Source organism: Barbus barbus (assembly GCF_936440315.1).
Source record: "Barbus barbus genome assembly, chromosome: 46".
NCBI lineage: Eukaryota > Metazoa > Chordata > Actinopteri > Cypriniformes > Cyprinidae > Barbus > Barbus barbus.
The window spans coordinates 7,611,355-7,629,589 of NC_136724.1; the positions used below are offsets into that span (position 1 = coordinate 7,611,355).

An 18,235-nucleotide genomic window follows, 5' to 3' on the forward strand; every position below is an offset into this window, starting at 1 on the left:
TAGAAGCATTAAACTATTATTTGTATTATTTCTACATCATTTATAGTTATATATACTGTAGGTCTCAGTGTTCGGGATCGGGTCCGATCAAGCAATTTTTTAACTGATCGATGTCATGCTGGTGTCATGCAGTAACAGGAGGTATGCACCTTTAAGTGTGTTTGCCAATCGCCATTAAAAGGAAAAGAAAATGCTAAAATCTGTACGTTCAACCACTAATAAAAACAACAGAGTAATTAGTGTGCATGCGTGATGCACGAGAATTACTTAATTTTGACTCTACAAAACACTTCTGGCTGACAGATGGCTTTTCTCTATGGGCCGATCTCGACTGAAAGCTGCTGTAGCCTACTTGCGACTAGGGATGGGTATCGTTAAGGTTTTAACTTTATTACTACTCTTACCGATACTGCTTATCGATCCGGTACTTTAACGGTATTCTTATCGGTACTTTTTGTTTTACTTTGTTCATATTCTTACAGTATCTTATCTTATGTATATAAAACACTAAAAATGCCTGCACTTCAATTTGTAAATGCACCAGTGTGCAGGTATTTTTAGTGTTTTATAGACATAAGATAAGATACTGTAACAACATGAACAAAGAAACAAAGTAAAACAAACTGACAAATACATTAAAACAAACTAAATGAAATAAACAGTGCTTTCATTTTTCCATGAAGGTCTACTAATATTAATGTTCAGGTAAGTAATAGTTACAAAAGTAATCAAATGTAAATGAGCACTGCATAGTTTTCACTGTATGTACTGATAGATTTATGTTTATTAAAGCTATAATGTTGTTCAGATTAAGGGCTGTGGGTGATTTTCTCTTTGCATTTTGTTCTTTGATTAACATTTATGGCTCAAGCTCCAGTCTGACACTTTAAGACAATATACTGACACGCATCGGATTTTCTCCCAACTGTTCTCGTCCACTTAAAACATAAAAGTGAAGACTCTCATAACCGGCCATTTTGACACATTGTGTGTGTATTTTTTGGCATATTTTTGTGTGTTATTTCGACGCGCCCGAAGCTCAAAGTGTACTTTGCTTGTCCGTTTTGGCACACGCGCGCACACACATTTCAGCCTGGGGAACAGAATCACTTGTGCAGATTGTACTTTCAACGTTTTACTATCAAATATGTCCTGCAATGTAGCAACAGTAAAGACGGCATTTTATAACAATCACTGATTGAGCTGATTCAGATGTTAAGTTTTGGTACGGAGGAACGAATCCGCGCCGCTATGAAGGGAAGGGAGTTGTGCTAGAAGAAATGCGGCTATAATCCTTGGAAGCCAAAATCGAAAAAAAAAAAAAAAAAAAATACTTAGCTTAATATAACAGCCACAGGCCTAAAGTGTGAGCAGATGTTTGAATAGTTGGTTCTCTCTTCTATCATAATTAAACAGGACTTTCATGTTGCGTGTGCTGAAGCTCCTCCGCATGAGCGCGATCTGGCTTCTGAATTGCGCATAGCAAAAATGCATCATAGAAAAATGTTTGAATATTATTGCACATAAAAACAGCTGGCGACATTATAGAGAGAGAGAGAGAGAGAGAGAGAGAGAGCAACAATAAATGTGTTTTCTTAATTTCTCCAATACCGACAGAAGTACCGATAACGTCAGAGCTAATCGATACTCCGGTCTTTCATAATTTAGCCCCGAGACCGATTTAATACTGAGTTTCGGTACCCATCCCTACTTGCGACAGGTCCACACTCGGTGTAGTTGTGTGTATCTACCTTCGGGCCGAGTTCATTTTGTAACAGACTGCTAGCGCTACATTATGGAAATCAGCCGCCTGAGAAAAAGTTTTGACGTTACATCCTGTCGCAAATCTACAGTGTGCGCATGAGACAGTGTGGTGTTCTTTTGTTGTCTATAGCCCGATTCGGACGGTAATTGTTTCTCAGGGGGAAGTAAGTGATTTTCACCATATACAAGGGGTAGTTGGTGATTTAATTGCCATCCAAATCCAGGGCGTCTGTGTTTTTCTCTCACTACCCCCGTAAAAATCCCCGGCCGAATTACCTACTGTTTTTTGACAAACACTAACGTCGTGTGGTAATTTAATTGCCGTCCGAATCCACATCTCTGAGTTTACGAGCAGAAAATTCTGTGTTTAAACCCTTTTTGGGCACTCCTGAACACCGTACGTAGCCTAACTGTTGTACTTCGGTGTAATTTGCATACATATTTATTTCTGAAATGCTGGAAAGTATTTAACTGCTCCACCACAGCGAGTGATGGCAGAAAGAGAAGAAAAGCATGTAAACATTCGAAATGGGTCTTTATTGTGGCAGAAGCATGTATGCAATACAATTTTAAAATGTGTATTATAAACAGATATATATATATATATACTTTTACTTACTTACTTATGTCATTTAGCAGACGCTTTTGTCCAAAGCGACTTACAAATAAGAAAAAGTAACTAAAACTAAAAAGTTACAACTCTATAAATACTATCTACCCACATATTTAAGAAAATAAAGAAATTAAATAAAATTAACACATGCATATAACAACAACATTTCAATAATAAACATATCAATGAAAAAATTAAATAAAAAGCTACTACTATCCCTTGCCGGTGTCCCTGCCCGGTGGAGTCGCACGGTAGAGTCGATGGTCTTTACACTCTTTACTTTTTTACTTTTGTCATTTAGCAGACGCTTTTGTCCAAAGCGACTTACAAATAAGAAAAAGTAACTAAAACTAAAAAGTTACAACTCCATAAATACTATCTACCCACATATTTAAGAAAATAAAGAAATTAAATAAAATTAACACATGCATATAACAACAACATTTCAATAATAAACATATCAATGAAAAAATTAAATAAAAAGCTACTACTATCCCTTGCCGGTGTCCCTGCCCGGTGGAGTCGCACGGTAGAGTCGATGGTCTTTACACTCTTTACTTTTTTACTTTTGTCATTTAGCAGACGCTTTTGTCCAAAGCGACTTACAAATAAGAAAAAGTAACTAAAACTAAAAAGTTACAACTCTATAAATATATATATATATATATATATACGCGTATAATTACATAAAACTATAGAGCGTCTATTTTCCTGCTCCCCCCAATAGCTGCCCACTGCTCCAGGTATATGTTCACTACTGTGTGTACACTTGGATGGGTTAAATGCAGAGCACAAATTCCGAGTATGGGTCACCATACTTGGCCACACGCCACTTCCCCTTCCCTTCCCCCCTCCTGACGCATGTGTGTGAGCGCCACACTAGAACTGTTGGCCGACCAAATCACAGACAGAGCTGTGCTACCCAGACTTTTTGATTATCATTCTCAATGATTTTAATAAAGCTAATCTCACCCGCGAACTGCCTAAATACAGACAACACATCACGTGGCCCACCAGGGACAGCAATATACTGGACCATTGCTACACTGTTTTAAAGGATGCATATCACTCTGTCCCCCGTGCAGCACTAGGACTCTCTGATCACTGTTTGGTTCATCTTCTACCAGCCTACAGGCGGAAACTTAAATCTTCTAAGCCTGTAGTAAAAACTGTAAAGAGATGGACTGTTGAAGCAGAGCAGGATTTACAGGCATGCTTCGAACTTACTGATTGGCGTGTTTTTGAGGCTGCAGCTATTGATCTGGATGAGCTCACCGACACCATGACATCCTACATTGGTTTCTGTGAGGATATGTGTGTACCCACCCGGACTTGTTTAACATTTAACAATGACAAACCTTGGTTCAGTACAAAACTCAAACAGCTTCGTCAGGCCACAGAGGATGCTCACAGGAGTGGGAACAAAGCCTTGTACAAACAGGCCAAATACACACTGAATAGAGAGATAAGAATGGCAAAGAAAAACTACTCTGAAAAGCTAAAAAAACAGCTTTCAAGTAACGACTCTACATCAGTGTGGAAAGGCCTGAAAGCCATCACCAGTTACAAGACCCCTCCTCCCAGCACCGAGGCCAATCAACAACTGGCTGGAGACTTGAACAAGTTTTATTGTAGATTTGAAATGCAAAAGCCTGGTCTGACACCCCACACCCACTCTGACCGTCTCACAACACAGCCAACAACACCTCCCCCCTCCCTCCCCCTTTGCTTACCGAGCAAACAGGTCTGTGGATGATGCAGTCAACATGGGACTGCACTTCATCCTGCAACATCTGGACAAACCAGGGACTTATACAAGGATCCTGTTTGTGGACTTCAGCTCCACCTTCAACACCATCATCCCGGATACCCTTCAGAATAAACTGACACCGCTCTCTGTCCCCACCTCCGTCTGTCAGTGGATCACCAGCTTCCTGACAGACAGGCAGCAGCTAGTGAGGCTGGGAAAACTCACATCCAACACCTGCACCATCAGCATTGGAGCTCCTCAGGGCTGCGTTCTCTCCCCACTGCTCTTCTCCCTCTACATGAACGACTGCACATCTAAAGACCCCTCTGTCAAACTTCTGAAGTTTGCAGATGACACTACAGTCATCTGCCTCATCCAGGACGGAGACGAGTCTGCTTACAGACAGGAGGTTGATAGCTGTCTGGTGCAGTCACAACAACCTGGAGTTCAACATGCTCAAAACTGTAGAGATGATAGTGGACTTAGGAAAACCTCCCTGCTCTCCCCCCACTCACCATCATGAACAGCACTGTGACTGCAGTGGAGACATTCAGGTTCCTGGGTGCCACCATCTCCCAGTACCTGAAGTGGGATACTCACATCGACTCCATCGTGAAAAAGGCTCAGCAGAGATTGTACTTTCTTCATCAACTGAAAAAGTTCAACCTGCCACAGGTGCACATGACACAGTTTTACTCTTCTGTTATTTAGTCGGTCCTGTGCTCTTCTATAACTGTATGGTTTGGGTCAGCCAACAAATCAGATATAAGAAGACTGCAGCAGACTGTTAGGTCGGCAGAAAGGATCATTGGTGTCCACCTGCCCAGCCTTCAGGACTTGTACTACTCCAGAGTGAAGAAATGGGCAGGTAACATCATCACAGACCCTTCTCACTCTGGATATGACCTGTTTGCGCTTCTCCCCTCAGGCAGACGCTACAGATCTCTGTGCACTAGAACATCTAGGCATAAAAACTGTTTTTTTCCCCCATGCCATCTCCAGCCTAAACAACTAACACAGGAATTATTACTGGTGTTCTGTAATTCATGCCTGTAATTCATTCCCCATCTCTACTTATTGACTCTCTCCCTAGTACTTTGTAAATATATATGCATATTTTTCTAAACAGCTGTATATAGAGAGTAAATGAGGCACAAATCTGTACATAAATCTTCTGTTCCAGATTCTTACACATTATTATTATTATTGTTAAGTCTTATTTAAATGTTTCTGTTCTCATGTCAGATATGTACGCATGTATGTACCAAGAGCTTCTTAAAAACCACAACAAATTCCTTGTGTGTTTGCGCACACTTAGCGAATAAAGCTGATTCTGAAATAAATAATAAATATGATTATATATTATAAAATATGCTTGGAATAATAAGAATAGCTACATTTTACATAAGTATTTTTAAATACATTTTACACAATAATAAGAATAAATTTGTAAATAAAATTAATTTAATTCACAGCAGACAATCATGTGACTGGCCACGTGAGCAGCGCATTCTCTGGTTCGAAGGATCACAGAACTCGCTCCTCCACAGTGAATAAATCGCCATCCGAATCCATGAGTTTTATCACTGAGGTGATATGCCAATTTATTTTTACAGACGTTCATATGAGAAAAAATTACCATCCGAATCGGGCTTAAGACAGCTTTTAGGTACGTTGTCGGCAGCGCCACCCTCTGGTTACATGAACACGTCACCACCACATCAGCACCGAAAACATGGAGAATTATTGTCTAAAAAAAAAAATAATAATAATAATTCACACAGCCCATTTGATATTCTATTATTAAATCAACTAATCGAATATTTGAAAATCGTGACCCATGCCTAGTCATAACGCGATGGGTTGCTTCGGTCTTGATGGGTCGCGATGGATCTTGATTTGGATTTGGCTGATATAGGCTACTGGTACTTAATGCTTTCCCACCATATCGCCACTTTTTTCCCTTTATGTTGCGATTGTTCTGTTTATTGTACATATAAAATACAAGATAATTATGACCACAGTTTACAATGTCTACCACTGTACATGTTTATTTCTACTAACGCCTTTATACAATGTGTGCACGTATAAATACATAGAGGGAGAAAGTGTATCTTATTATATATATTTATACAACAGTCCTTTCTGGTCCTCGAAGTGTTTATTCCTTCTTTGTAAATGCATTTAAATTTATTAAATGTTTAATAACATAATCTCATAATCTTCAGCAGAAAAGTGAATTGTGCTGACTCTCGCGAGAAGTGAATCCAGCTGACGCTTTGTTGATCTTCCACGTTCTGTGTGATTGGCTGTTTGCTGCACGTGTCACACTTCCAGGTGCACGTGCTCCAGAGTTAATCGCAAACTCTGATTCAAACTCTGAGTTGACAGAGAACGTTTCTATCGAGCTTTGTGAGCCTGGTGAACCTGATCTAAACCAGGCTGGCTTTATCGGGTTTTGTCAACTCAAAACTTACTCTGCAACTCTGAGTTTGTTCATCTCGCTTTGTGCTATAGGCCACAGCTTGTACGCAGCGAACAAATGCACCAAGCAGCGCTGTCATTAGGAATCACCCTTAACAGATGAAAAGATAGTACGAGTCTATCAGACATTTAAACTAATGCTTTATTGTGAATATGAGATTGATCTAAAGAAAGAATGCTGGATCAGATGCATATGTAATCACGATCGCTCAGTCAATCTCTCTCATAGAACTCTACAATACATAATATACTGCTTTTAATACAGTAATACAATAAGCTTTTAATGAAGCAACTCAACGTTCCTTCGTTACTCAGCTGTTAATCTGTCAACTTTAGATTTGAATTAGATATGAATACTGTATGTTTCCTACTTGCTGAAGAGCACAGGTAACTAAATATTACATTTATTATAATCGGTTTATGTGAAGATTGTTTTAAGTTCACTTTAGGGGTGGGTGATATGGCAAAAACATCATGTCACGATTTTTTTTTTTTTTTTTTTTTTTTTTAGAAATAATCAATTCACTGTCATGTTGGTTTTACTATTTTGCTGAGCAGTACAGCCAAACTAATTTCCCTATTATAAAGACAAAGCCTATCGAGTTAACAAAATATAAAATGGATGGCGGATATTTAGGCCAAAGTGGGCAAAGATAAAAATCTTTGTTTTTAAAAAATAAGAACAAAGATACACATTACAAATACACATAATATACAAATAAAACAAACTTTATTTCAGGTACAATATGTGTATTAAGCAGAAGCATTCAAGAAATTGAATGAACAAATATAAAAATAAAACACTATATAGACTAATTCCTATTAAAGCAACTGTATTAAAGTTTTTCAGTCAAGAGTAGCGAGTGATTTTTCTCTTTGTGTTTTGTTCTTTTATTAACATTTGTGGTGGCTTCCTAACCACCAAGGAACATGTGGTAAGACGTTCTTTACTCATAAGTTGGAAATAAAGTCATTGTCCATGCAAAAATCTGTTTCTTGCTTTGTTCATTTAATGAAAGAAATGCATCTTACAATAAACACGTGGATTCATGGTTCAATGGATCTTAGGATATGGTAAGAACCATGTATTTCCGCCACCTGTTCCCTTCTACACACACAACCATGAGGGTTTAAATGTCATATGACATACACCAACTCCTCCCATTCAACACTGCCATCTAATTTCATTTGGTTCCTACACCCCGCCCCATAATTTGAATAATATACATTTACAATTACACTTTATATACACATGAAAGGAGCCATAAAAATCTTTATATGGAAACTATGAATCAGCTTAAGTTCTCTGCTTCCAGCAATAGACACATTTTGGGTACAGGCCTATCCAACTGGCATGTTTTTGTCTTAAGTTGGACTGATCGGACAAATCCACCTTTGTCAGGGTAGGTTTTGATTATTCTTCCCAACAACCAGGATCCACGAGGAACTACAGGATCCATGATGGCAACAATGTCTCCCACTGTAAAGCTTCTTCGTGGCCTTATCCATTTCTGTCTCTCTTGTAGTAATAGTAAGTATACCCTTACCCATCGTTTCCAAAACAGATCCGACAAGTACTGTACCGGTCTCCACCTTTTTCTGATATACAAATCTCTTTCGTTAAATAGTCCAGGAGTCATAAGAGGTTTTGATTTCAGGAGGAGAATGTGATTAGGCGTAAGTGCCTCAAGATCATTCACATCGTCAGAAGATTTCGTTGTGGGACGGCCATTAAGAATGGCTTCTATCTCACACCGAGGGGTCTGCAAGCTTTAATCATCCATAGATAGTTGTCTCATGGTTGAATACAGCACCTTTTTTACAAGTCGAATAAGTCTCTCCCAAATTCCACCAACAAGAGGCCCAGCAGGAGGATTGAATGTCCACTTGAGTCCCTTTGATAGCAAGGCATGCTGGATCTTAGTATGGTCTAACGCAGCTAAAGCTTCCCTCAGCTCCAACAAAATTTGTGCCCTTATCAGATCTCAACTGGACAACTTGACCACGACGACACAAAAAAAACAGCGAATAGCATTAATGCAGGAATCTGTATTCAAACTATAAGCCATCTACAGATGCACATGCAAGTGAAAATTACCCATAGCGTTTAACTCTGCTTCACCTTCGCCTTTTCTTGACAACAGAACCAAAATAGTCGACGCCGACATTTGTGAATGGTGTTAAATCAGGTAAAACTCTTTACACTGGCAAATCAGACATTTTTTGCTCTCCCATCTTTCCTTGCAGACGACGACATATGAAACAGTCTGAGATTATTTTCCGACAGGCAGAGTTAGCCTTTGTTATCCAATAGCGTTTGCGAAGAAATGACAACATAATTTCTTCCTTTATGTCCCAGTTGTTGATGTACATGCTTCAAAATAAGCTGAGAAATAGCCTGGTCTTTAGACAGTATAACTGGACATTTTTGTTCCTCAGGCATGGCAGTCCTAGCAAGTCTTCCTCCTACTCTCAAGAGACCATTTTCCAGCACTGGATCAAGTTTAAAGATGTCACTCCTTTTCTTTACAGTAGCTCCTGCCTTCATTGCAGCAATTACATCGGAAAATCTCTCTCGTTGATACTGAATGATAGCCATTTCTGCTATCATAAGATCATCAGCAGTCAATGATTTGTCATCCATTTTGTCCTTCATCTTTCTTGATGCATTACGTTTATTTGAGTCAGTGTCTGGAATGTTCTTTCTTGCACAAGTAGATTCCGGTATGGCTTTCCTCTGTTTCACAAGCTGCAAAAGCATCTCCTTGATCTTAAGCATCCATGGCACAGAGGTTTTAAGTGAAAATTCAGAAAAAATAGCTCAGAAACTGACTGGTAGGCGTCTTTTTAACCTGACTGGCAAAGGCATACGCAGTACAATCCACTTTAATTTCTGGATCATCAGAAGGTATTGACAACTGATTCATACTGCACTTGGGCCATTCCTGTCAGGGGTCCGGGCTCTGTGTTTCTCCCTCTCACCACCAAAGGTCGCCATCGCCCATCCTCCCGGACTCCCGGTGAGTACTCACACACACACACACAGCTGCTGCCCATTCTGATAGCTATTTATACTCCTTCCCCACGCCTCTCTGGGCTGATTATTAGTTGTTTATATGTGGACTGATGCAAGCACTAGGTTTCCGTATTTGTGTCATATCCCTGTTTCTGTTTTGAGCCCGTTTTCAGATTCTTATATCCGTGTTTGTTTCCGTTTTGGTTTCTACTTTGTCTGCCTTTCAGTTAATAAAGACCTACGTTTGGACCCAAACCCCTGTTTGCACTGTGTGTTCCGTTACCGCGCCGTCACAATTCCTCTTCGACCTTTAATAGAAATCCAGGTCCGCTGAGCCATCTCTTACATGCTAAAAATTCTTCAGCACCCCTGGATGCCTCATCAGCCGGGTTTAAACTTGACTCTATGTGCTCCCATTGAACAACATCTGTTGAGTCACTTATCACAGCAATTCGGTTTGCTACAAAGGTATGGAATCACTTAGACAGCATGACTGTGCTGAGATATATCCAAAATGAGACTGTCCAAAACACTGATGGGTCCAGATTAATCTGTAGCTCTCTTTTAAGTATTTTATCAACTCGCACAGTGACAACAGCAGCTGTAAGTTCCAACCTTGGGATTGTCATCTGCTTTAAAGGAGCAACTCTGGACTTTCCTAACATGAAAGCAATGGTAGTCCTTTTTCCGCTATTAACCAACCTCAAGTATGACACCGTGCCATAGCCACCCTAACTGGCATCGGAGAAGTGATGCAGTAGTGCATGTTCTGATGGTCCAAAATCCTTTGGCTTTAAGCATTAATCTATCTCCAGTGTTGCTATACGATGCAAGATTGTCAACCATCTTGTCCATTGCTCAAAGAACATCTGGGGAATCTTTTCATCCCAGCCAAAGTTGCACTTGCACATTTTTTGCAGCAGCTGTTTTACAGCCAAAGTAAACAGTGAAAGAAAGCCCAAGGGCTCATAGATGGAACTAACCATCGACAATATGCCATGCCCTGTGTAAGGATGCTCCTTAATGGATAATCTGAAGGTGAATTTATCCTCTTCAGTGCACCAGTGCAATCCAAGCACTCTTTCCATTGGTAGATCATCTTTATCCAAATCAAGTTCTTTAATTGACTTGGATCTATACTCCTCTGGAATGCGGGATATAACAAATTATATATTCTATAGGCAAAGATGTTAAGCAGTCATCCATATAGACGTTCTGAAGAATGGTATTCGAAACACAAGAGTCAAACTGTGCTTGACAATCTTGCGCAATAAATAAAATAAAATAAAATAAATAAAAATAAATAAATAAAAATGCGTAATTGGCACAGCTAGGTTAGGACACTGCTCCAAACAGATGTACCTTCATCCTATATTCCATAGCATTCCTGTGTCACATCACCCTCAGGAAACCATAAAAATCGCAGGAAAGTCTACATGTTTCTGAGAAACCTTCACCTGGTGAAACATGGCTTGTATGTCAGCTATCAAAGCAACAGGCTCCTGTCTGAACCTCGTTAGTAGGGGTGGGACAATAAATTGATATGGAGATATATCGCGATCCTTCTCCATGCGATATGAGAATCGATATCTGGATGCTCTCCCTCTCTCTCAGATATTACAAGTGCGCGTTATGCAGTGTTAACAGTGGGCACCGACTGGCAGAAACATAAATCTGCACCTATGGCATGGAGGATGAAACAAAACCTTGTCAGAGCCACAATGCGGCGCAGAAGTGTGCAGTGTGTGTGCTTGCCGCGCATCTACATTTGAAATAACGAACCTGAGTGCGCAAAAGACGCAATGTGAACGGCTATTTCTTCGTGTGGGGCTCCATTTTCATTATGAGAGGAGTAGAAAGGTTGAGAAAGCACTCCAGGTAAATTTTTTAAATGTCCCAGGTTTATATTATATCTGTTATCTATTTTTTTTCTGTTTGATAAGCAGTTAAATGTGTTTGTTTACACACAGAGAAAAAGAAAATTGTAAACTTTTAATAAGTCCAAGAATAAAATTATTAATTTAGCCTACTCAACGTTAAAATTGATTTACAGAACTTTTTTTGCCGTTTTCTAATTTGTTTGGACTTGAATAAAGAAAGAAAACTTGCACTTAACCTTTTCACAGACATTTTGTTCTAGACAGATATCATGATGTATCATTATAGGATTTTCTAGAAATATATAGATTATCGCAGAATCGCTGTATTGTGATATTATCGTTATCATGAGCCATGTATCGTGATTATATCGTATCGTGATGTACCCTGCAATTCCCACCCCTACTCGTTAGAATGTTCCTTTATACACTGCACCACAATCGAACACTACTCTAAGAGTTTTCTTCTTAGGATAATATATGCCGTGATGTGGTATGTACTAGACCTTACCATCTTCTCGTTTCAACTGATGACGGGGTACTACCTCTGCATATCCTTTGTGAATAACATCAGACAGGAATGTTGCATACTCTTGCTGATATTCTCAATTTCTTTTAAACTTCATTTGCAGACTCAGGACACGCTGTTCTACAACACTGTGATTGTTTGGCAGGATGACATCAAAAGACTTAAAAGGTAAGTCTATACAATAATGACCAGCTTGAAACTTGGTTGAGGTTTCCATTATTTCCATAAACCGTTGATCATTTCTTGACATGGTTACATCATCCTCGGACAGCTTCTCATTAAATTCTTGATTATATTGAGCAATAAACCGATCCTCCAACCTGGCGACGGAGATCCTATTGGCAGTGACTACAAGACTTCAATCTTTCCTCTGTCACTATTACCACCTCTTAGAGGCCTATTCACGACCCACCCCAATAGGGTCTTAACATCATAGGGCCCCCGCCTTGGCTGTTAATGATTTCCCATGGCTGCATTAGATTTGATGCATTAATACCGATCAACAGCTCAACCTCTTCATTGATACTGGGAATTTTGATACCGCCAGATATGGCCAATTCTTTAAATCCTCCTGAGTGAGAATGTTATTCTTGCTTACAGACAAGAGTATACAACTCTGGTAGATCCATGCAGGTCTGTCCGTCTACGTTTGAAATTTGAAGACCTCTGAGCATGAATGTGTCTACTGACTTTTCCTGGCCTAAAGTACGGAGCAGAATGGAGCTTCTTGTTCCTGTAAGGTTCAATTTTCTCATAAGACGTTCTAAAAAACTGGCAGAACTCCCAGGATCCAAAAACGCATAGGTACTTACAATCTTGCTACCAGACTTTTCCTTGATCTGTACTGGTACGATAGACAGGACACACTCATTGTTCCCGGCCCCAGTCTGCCCACAAACTTGGAAAGTAACAAGAACATTGTTTACTGGTAATGGTGGTGATTTCACTTTAGTTGCTATATGAAGCAGGGTTGGATGCCTTTGCTTACAGACATCACAAATCAATGGGTTTCTACAATCCTTGCTTACATGTCCAGTCTTTAGACATCCAAAACAGGGTCCATTGTCTCCAATTTTTAAAAACTTTAACGTTAGGTGGAATTAATCGCGATTAATTACAGAACAAATGTGTAATTAATTTGTTATTTTATTTTAATCGATTGACAGCACTAATAAATACATACATATATTACTTTTACTCTCTGCATATACATCGGATTGATTTTAATAACTTAAGTGTACTTGAATTTTGCACAAAACACAAGGTATACACAAGTATCGGACAGGGACTCGATAACGGAAGATACTCAATATTGACTTGGATAGGATTGGGGCACAAAAAACACGATCGGGACATCCCTAGTTATATACAATTGTAATCAGTACTGTAGTCCATATGAACAATATCAAAGACCACTGTTTCAAGAACACGTTTGGAAAACATCTCTTTAAATTATGCAAACATTCACTCTTATTTATGCCTAAAATGTTGAAAAAGCTAAATTTCCTGTCCCGTCACTTTCAGTTAGGAATGACATGAATCATATAATTTATATAAAAATTACAATATTTGAGATTTATTTTTTGCACTTTGCATCGCTTGATATTATTATCAGTCGTTTAACATATCTATCATAGAACAGCTTTCAAATATTAGATGTTTCAATATTTCCATTTTACCTCAATTTTTTCAATGTTAAAACTGATGCTTCACACCAAGGGGACAATTTGGCCATTTCTAATTATTTAGGGCCACTTGTCAGTGTCTATGGTGGTTACAGCCCTGCATACATAACCGAAACGGTCCCTTTCATAGGTTCACTTTGATGCAGCATCAGTAGCTGACACTACGGGAATGCTGTACCATTACACCATACAACGAGGTAATTGGTTGATTTGTCAGACTGTGATAATGAATGTAGTGACATCCACGGTAAAGATAACACCTGGGAAACAGAGTGAACTTAAACGAGGACAAAGAGCCACACACTTATAGAATTAGGGATGCACCAAGACAAAAATTCTTGGCTGAAGCCGAACAAAATGAAAAAGAATTTTTCGCGTTTTTTCCCCCCATGTATTTTTATTTTTTTTTACCATTGCATACATTAAATAGCCAAAATATGTTTTTTACTGTTTTATCTTGCTTTTCAAAGAAAAAAAATCAATAACAACACAACAATTCAAAAATATTTACTTAACACTGAACATTTTTTTACATTCTAGCAGACAATACCAACAAAGCACAATTTAACTTAAAATTCATAAGTTAGTAAAATAATATTGTGTGGCCATTTTGAGACCCCCTTCTTGAATCAGGCATGTATTTTTACTGTACAAATAAATGCAGCCTTGCTGAGCAGAAGAGAATTCTTTTTAGAAAATATTACAGATCCCAATTTGAACACTATGTGTGAATGTTATAATAAATGTATTAATAGAGTTGTTGTACTTATTATTTTCATTATTATTGTCTTTTTTTATTTTATTTTACAGAACAGTAAAATTACAATACTAACATTTATGAATGTTGGAGTTCTTGCTTTTTCTCCGCTTTTATTTTGGCAGAAACCCGCAGGAAAAGTGCATCTTTTTGTTGACAACAGCAGATTTATAAATGTTTTTCACACATATCGCATTGTCACATGCCTTTAAATAAATAATACAAATGTTACTGAGCAACTGACGAGTAACACTGTTTCAGCGCAGATTTTCCTCAAGCTTTGGACTTTGAACCCTGGCTATAAGCAGATAGTGCCCGGAGCCCATGTGGTGCTGTCAGAATAGATATGCAATTTGTGCGTATATTACAAAACATTCAGCAGTTTATTTACTAATTGTTTAAGGCCATTTTGCGATTTCAATCATCATACAGTAACCAGCAACAACCATACCTTCCTCTTCTCATCGTTGAAATGCAATGCAGCACTAAACAGTCTCTCGCTGTCAGTGCTTATAATGATTTTTGCATCTTTCTCTAACAGTTTTAAATATTTCCACACTACTGACATGTTTGCTACATTAGTGCGCGCCTCTATTTTATTGTGCCACGTCATGGTTCAGTACAATTTATTCTGTCTTTTCTCTTATTCAATTTCGATTGCCTAACATTCAGTGCATCTCTATATAGAATTCCATTGAATCCAATCTGAGCAGTGAAGACAACAAGTTTTCTCTTCTAAATACGAAGAGAAAACTTCTAAAATCCACTAGATGAATAGTTTTTTTTATAGAAGCGTCTGTGCACACACGTCTTTATGGGGTGTCAAGTCAAGTGATGCCTCAGTGGGCAGTATCTGAAAATAAATTGGCATGAATCTATACAGGCTTTAGATAATAGTCAAGCCAGAGGGTGTCGAAGTGAACCTAGGGAACACCTTTCACACCAACAAAATCAAGAAAACTCTGACCTCAAACAGAATTAATTTTACACCAATATCTTTATTTTTATCCATGTAATCAATTTATCAAAAAAATGCATTGCAATTTATATATACCTTTGCAGCAGAGGGTCTTTTCTTTGGGTCCCACTGGAGGAGATCTCTCATGAGGGCTAAAGCCTCATTGGTGGCATTGGGGATCAGAGTTTTGAGTGGTATAGGAACACATTGGGGGAAGCGGAAGTTCATCGCAGCAGCAAGCTGATAACCCTCCGGCCAGTCTGACTGCAAGGGAAAAAATGTTTACTATCAAGCACTTTTTACCCATGACACTAAATACTGCAATAGATAAGAACCAAATCAAATACATCATAAACTGATCAAAGACAATTCATTGTTAAAGTCGAATGTAGCGGCTTTATATGAAGGATGCCTGAAGGTCAGTAGAGATGGGCTCAGAATATTGATAATATATTGATTAATATTGATGAACTCCTGACAACATTTACATTTCAGACCCAACCAACGCTGCCTGATACTTTTATCTCAAAGCTCCCACTCATGTCTCAGCACTCTCAAAAGATTACAAATGCATTAATGACTTCATATGTCAAGAATTATGGTGATACAGTGTTGTTGAGAAAAATTGCTTCATGAGTGTAAGGCACGCTACACAATACCCATATGTTAGTTTTCAACAAACAGCAAACTCCTGGTTGTATGATGAAATTATGACCTGCTAAGTCCTGCTGACACTCTCTTCTGTGACCAGAGTTTATATTTCCTGCCATGCTTGGACATCAAGAGCAATTCCGTCATACGTTACATTAACCTGCCACTGCATCTCAATGTGAACTTGTCTCGCATGTTATGTAGACTACAGATTTACTAAATGGTGTGGTGCATGAATGGGGAATAGAAGACAAAGATCCTGTAATGGTGACTGATAATGTATGTCATTAGCTGAAGAGGTAGACATTTGAACCTGGCCACTCAACAGGCACTGAAGGTACTGACAGCTTCCCATATTCTCGGAAGAGTTCAGAGCATCACAGCATTTATTTAAGGAAAAGTAAAAAAAATGTAGAGGAGGGTCTTTTCTTGCCATGTCCTGCATGACATGCAAAAGGTACACCCACAAGAAACACCCTAGAAAAGTGGGGTTTTGGACAATATTGGCATGAATCCTTTTTAATTTGTGATAATTTTGCACTGATAAGGGACAACGCAAACTACAAAAACATATTAATGTTCTGTAATATTTAGCAGTGGCAAACAAATATAATATTATGTTGTAATCATGTGTTTTAGAGCTGCTAATAACATTATTTCACTCGGTCGCGGGTTCATTTTGTTGGCTGTCGCTATAGACATGGATAATCCCCAGTCCGAGGACGAGAACAGCTCTGAGTTGAACATCATGTGCTGTCATCTTGGAATTACGGTAATTATGACATGGCGTGAACACAGCATGACAACCACATTGAGGCAAAATTTTAATAAAAATGAACACAATATCCAACATTTTTCAAAACAAATTCTCAAACAATCATAAGACAACACCCAAACAGTCCCCTTTCCTTTTTATAATTTACAATTGCTTGTCCTAGAAACGATCAATACATAATTAATTAATTATACAAGACACATTTTCGGGTAAAAATAAGACTGCATTAACAACGTTCACCTAAATATAAATTAGAAATTAGTTAAGATCAAGTTCTAAATTCATACCCTTAGGGCAGGGATGTCAAACTCAATTACTGGAGGGCCAGAGCCCTGCAGAGTGTAGATGCAACCCTAATTAAACACACCTGATCCAACTAATCAAGTCCTTCAGGCTGAATTGAAAACTGCATAGTATGTGTGTTGGAGTAGGGTTGGAACAAAACTCTGCAGGGCTGCGGCCCTCCAGGAACTGAGTTTGACACCCCTGCCTTAGGGAGAAGAGTGTTTAACATATATTTATACTAGGTGGCTGTTGAATGCTTGAATCTGATTGGCTGACGAACATTCTAAGATGTGCAATTATTTTCAGGGAAACGCACGGTGAACATAGTTCCAGACACCGCATTACATGTCCATATCACTTTGCCAAATGATTTGCATGATTTCAAAAGGTCCTTACAGCCCAAAACAGCAAAAGCACATACTCTGTCTCCCACTCCCTCACAGACAGTTTGCCCACACGTTAGGGTTAACATACGCGCTAATGTTGTTATAACTACTCTGACGATTTTATCAGTAACATAGTTTAACAACTTAAAAACTACATGACTTCTCACAAGCGAGGTAACAACAACAAAAATGAACTTTAAGTTTCACTATAACTAGAGACATTGCTGCCGAACACTTTTGAGAGATGCACAGACTCACAGAGGTAATCTCTCTCACTATCTCCTCTCATAACTTAGTTATTAACTGTATTAACTACATTATTCTACTATCAATGGCTCAAGCCTCCGTTACAGTTTAAAATGACATTTTGGAATTAGCAAGGGAGGCGTCGGATGAGATGCGGAAGAAATAATCCTACTCACAATAGCGATTTAAGTAGAAAAACTGGACGAATGCCTTGGAATATATCATCTGATCAATGTCTTGAGGTGTGGCAACTGTAGTATAAACGGAATAACTGACTTCGGTCCATTGAATTATTAGAAAATAATGCACACCCAAGGTGTAACCGCCACTATGCTTCGTGTCGTGGCCGCATCACCACCTCGGGTGTGCATTATTTTTCTAATAATTCAACGGCCCGTTGTCAATTATTCCTTACATATAGCTTGACTTTTTAGTAAAATTTTGTTGACATCAACTTTC

General features: G+C 38.7%; 1 protein-coding gene across 8 annotated transcripts in view; it reads right to left on the reverse strand.

Moving 5' to 3' along the window:
* Positions 1-18,235, reverse strand: part of LOC306865279 (serine/threonine-protein kinase MAK-like) — a 78,095-nt gene that overhangs the window by 27,412 nt on the left and 32,448 nt on the right. For all 8 annotated transcript variants that reach the window (XM_079409805.1, XM_079409807.1, XM_079409806.1 and 5 more), the window contains one exon: positions 15,530-15,697. In XM_079409805.1, coding sequence (XP_079265931.1) covers positions 15,530-15,697 — 168 coding nt within the window. The remainder of the gene's footprint in view (positions 1-15,529; positions 15,698-18,235) is intronic.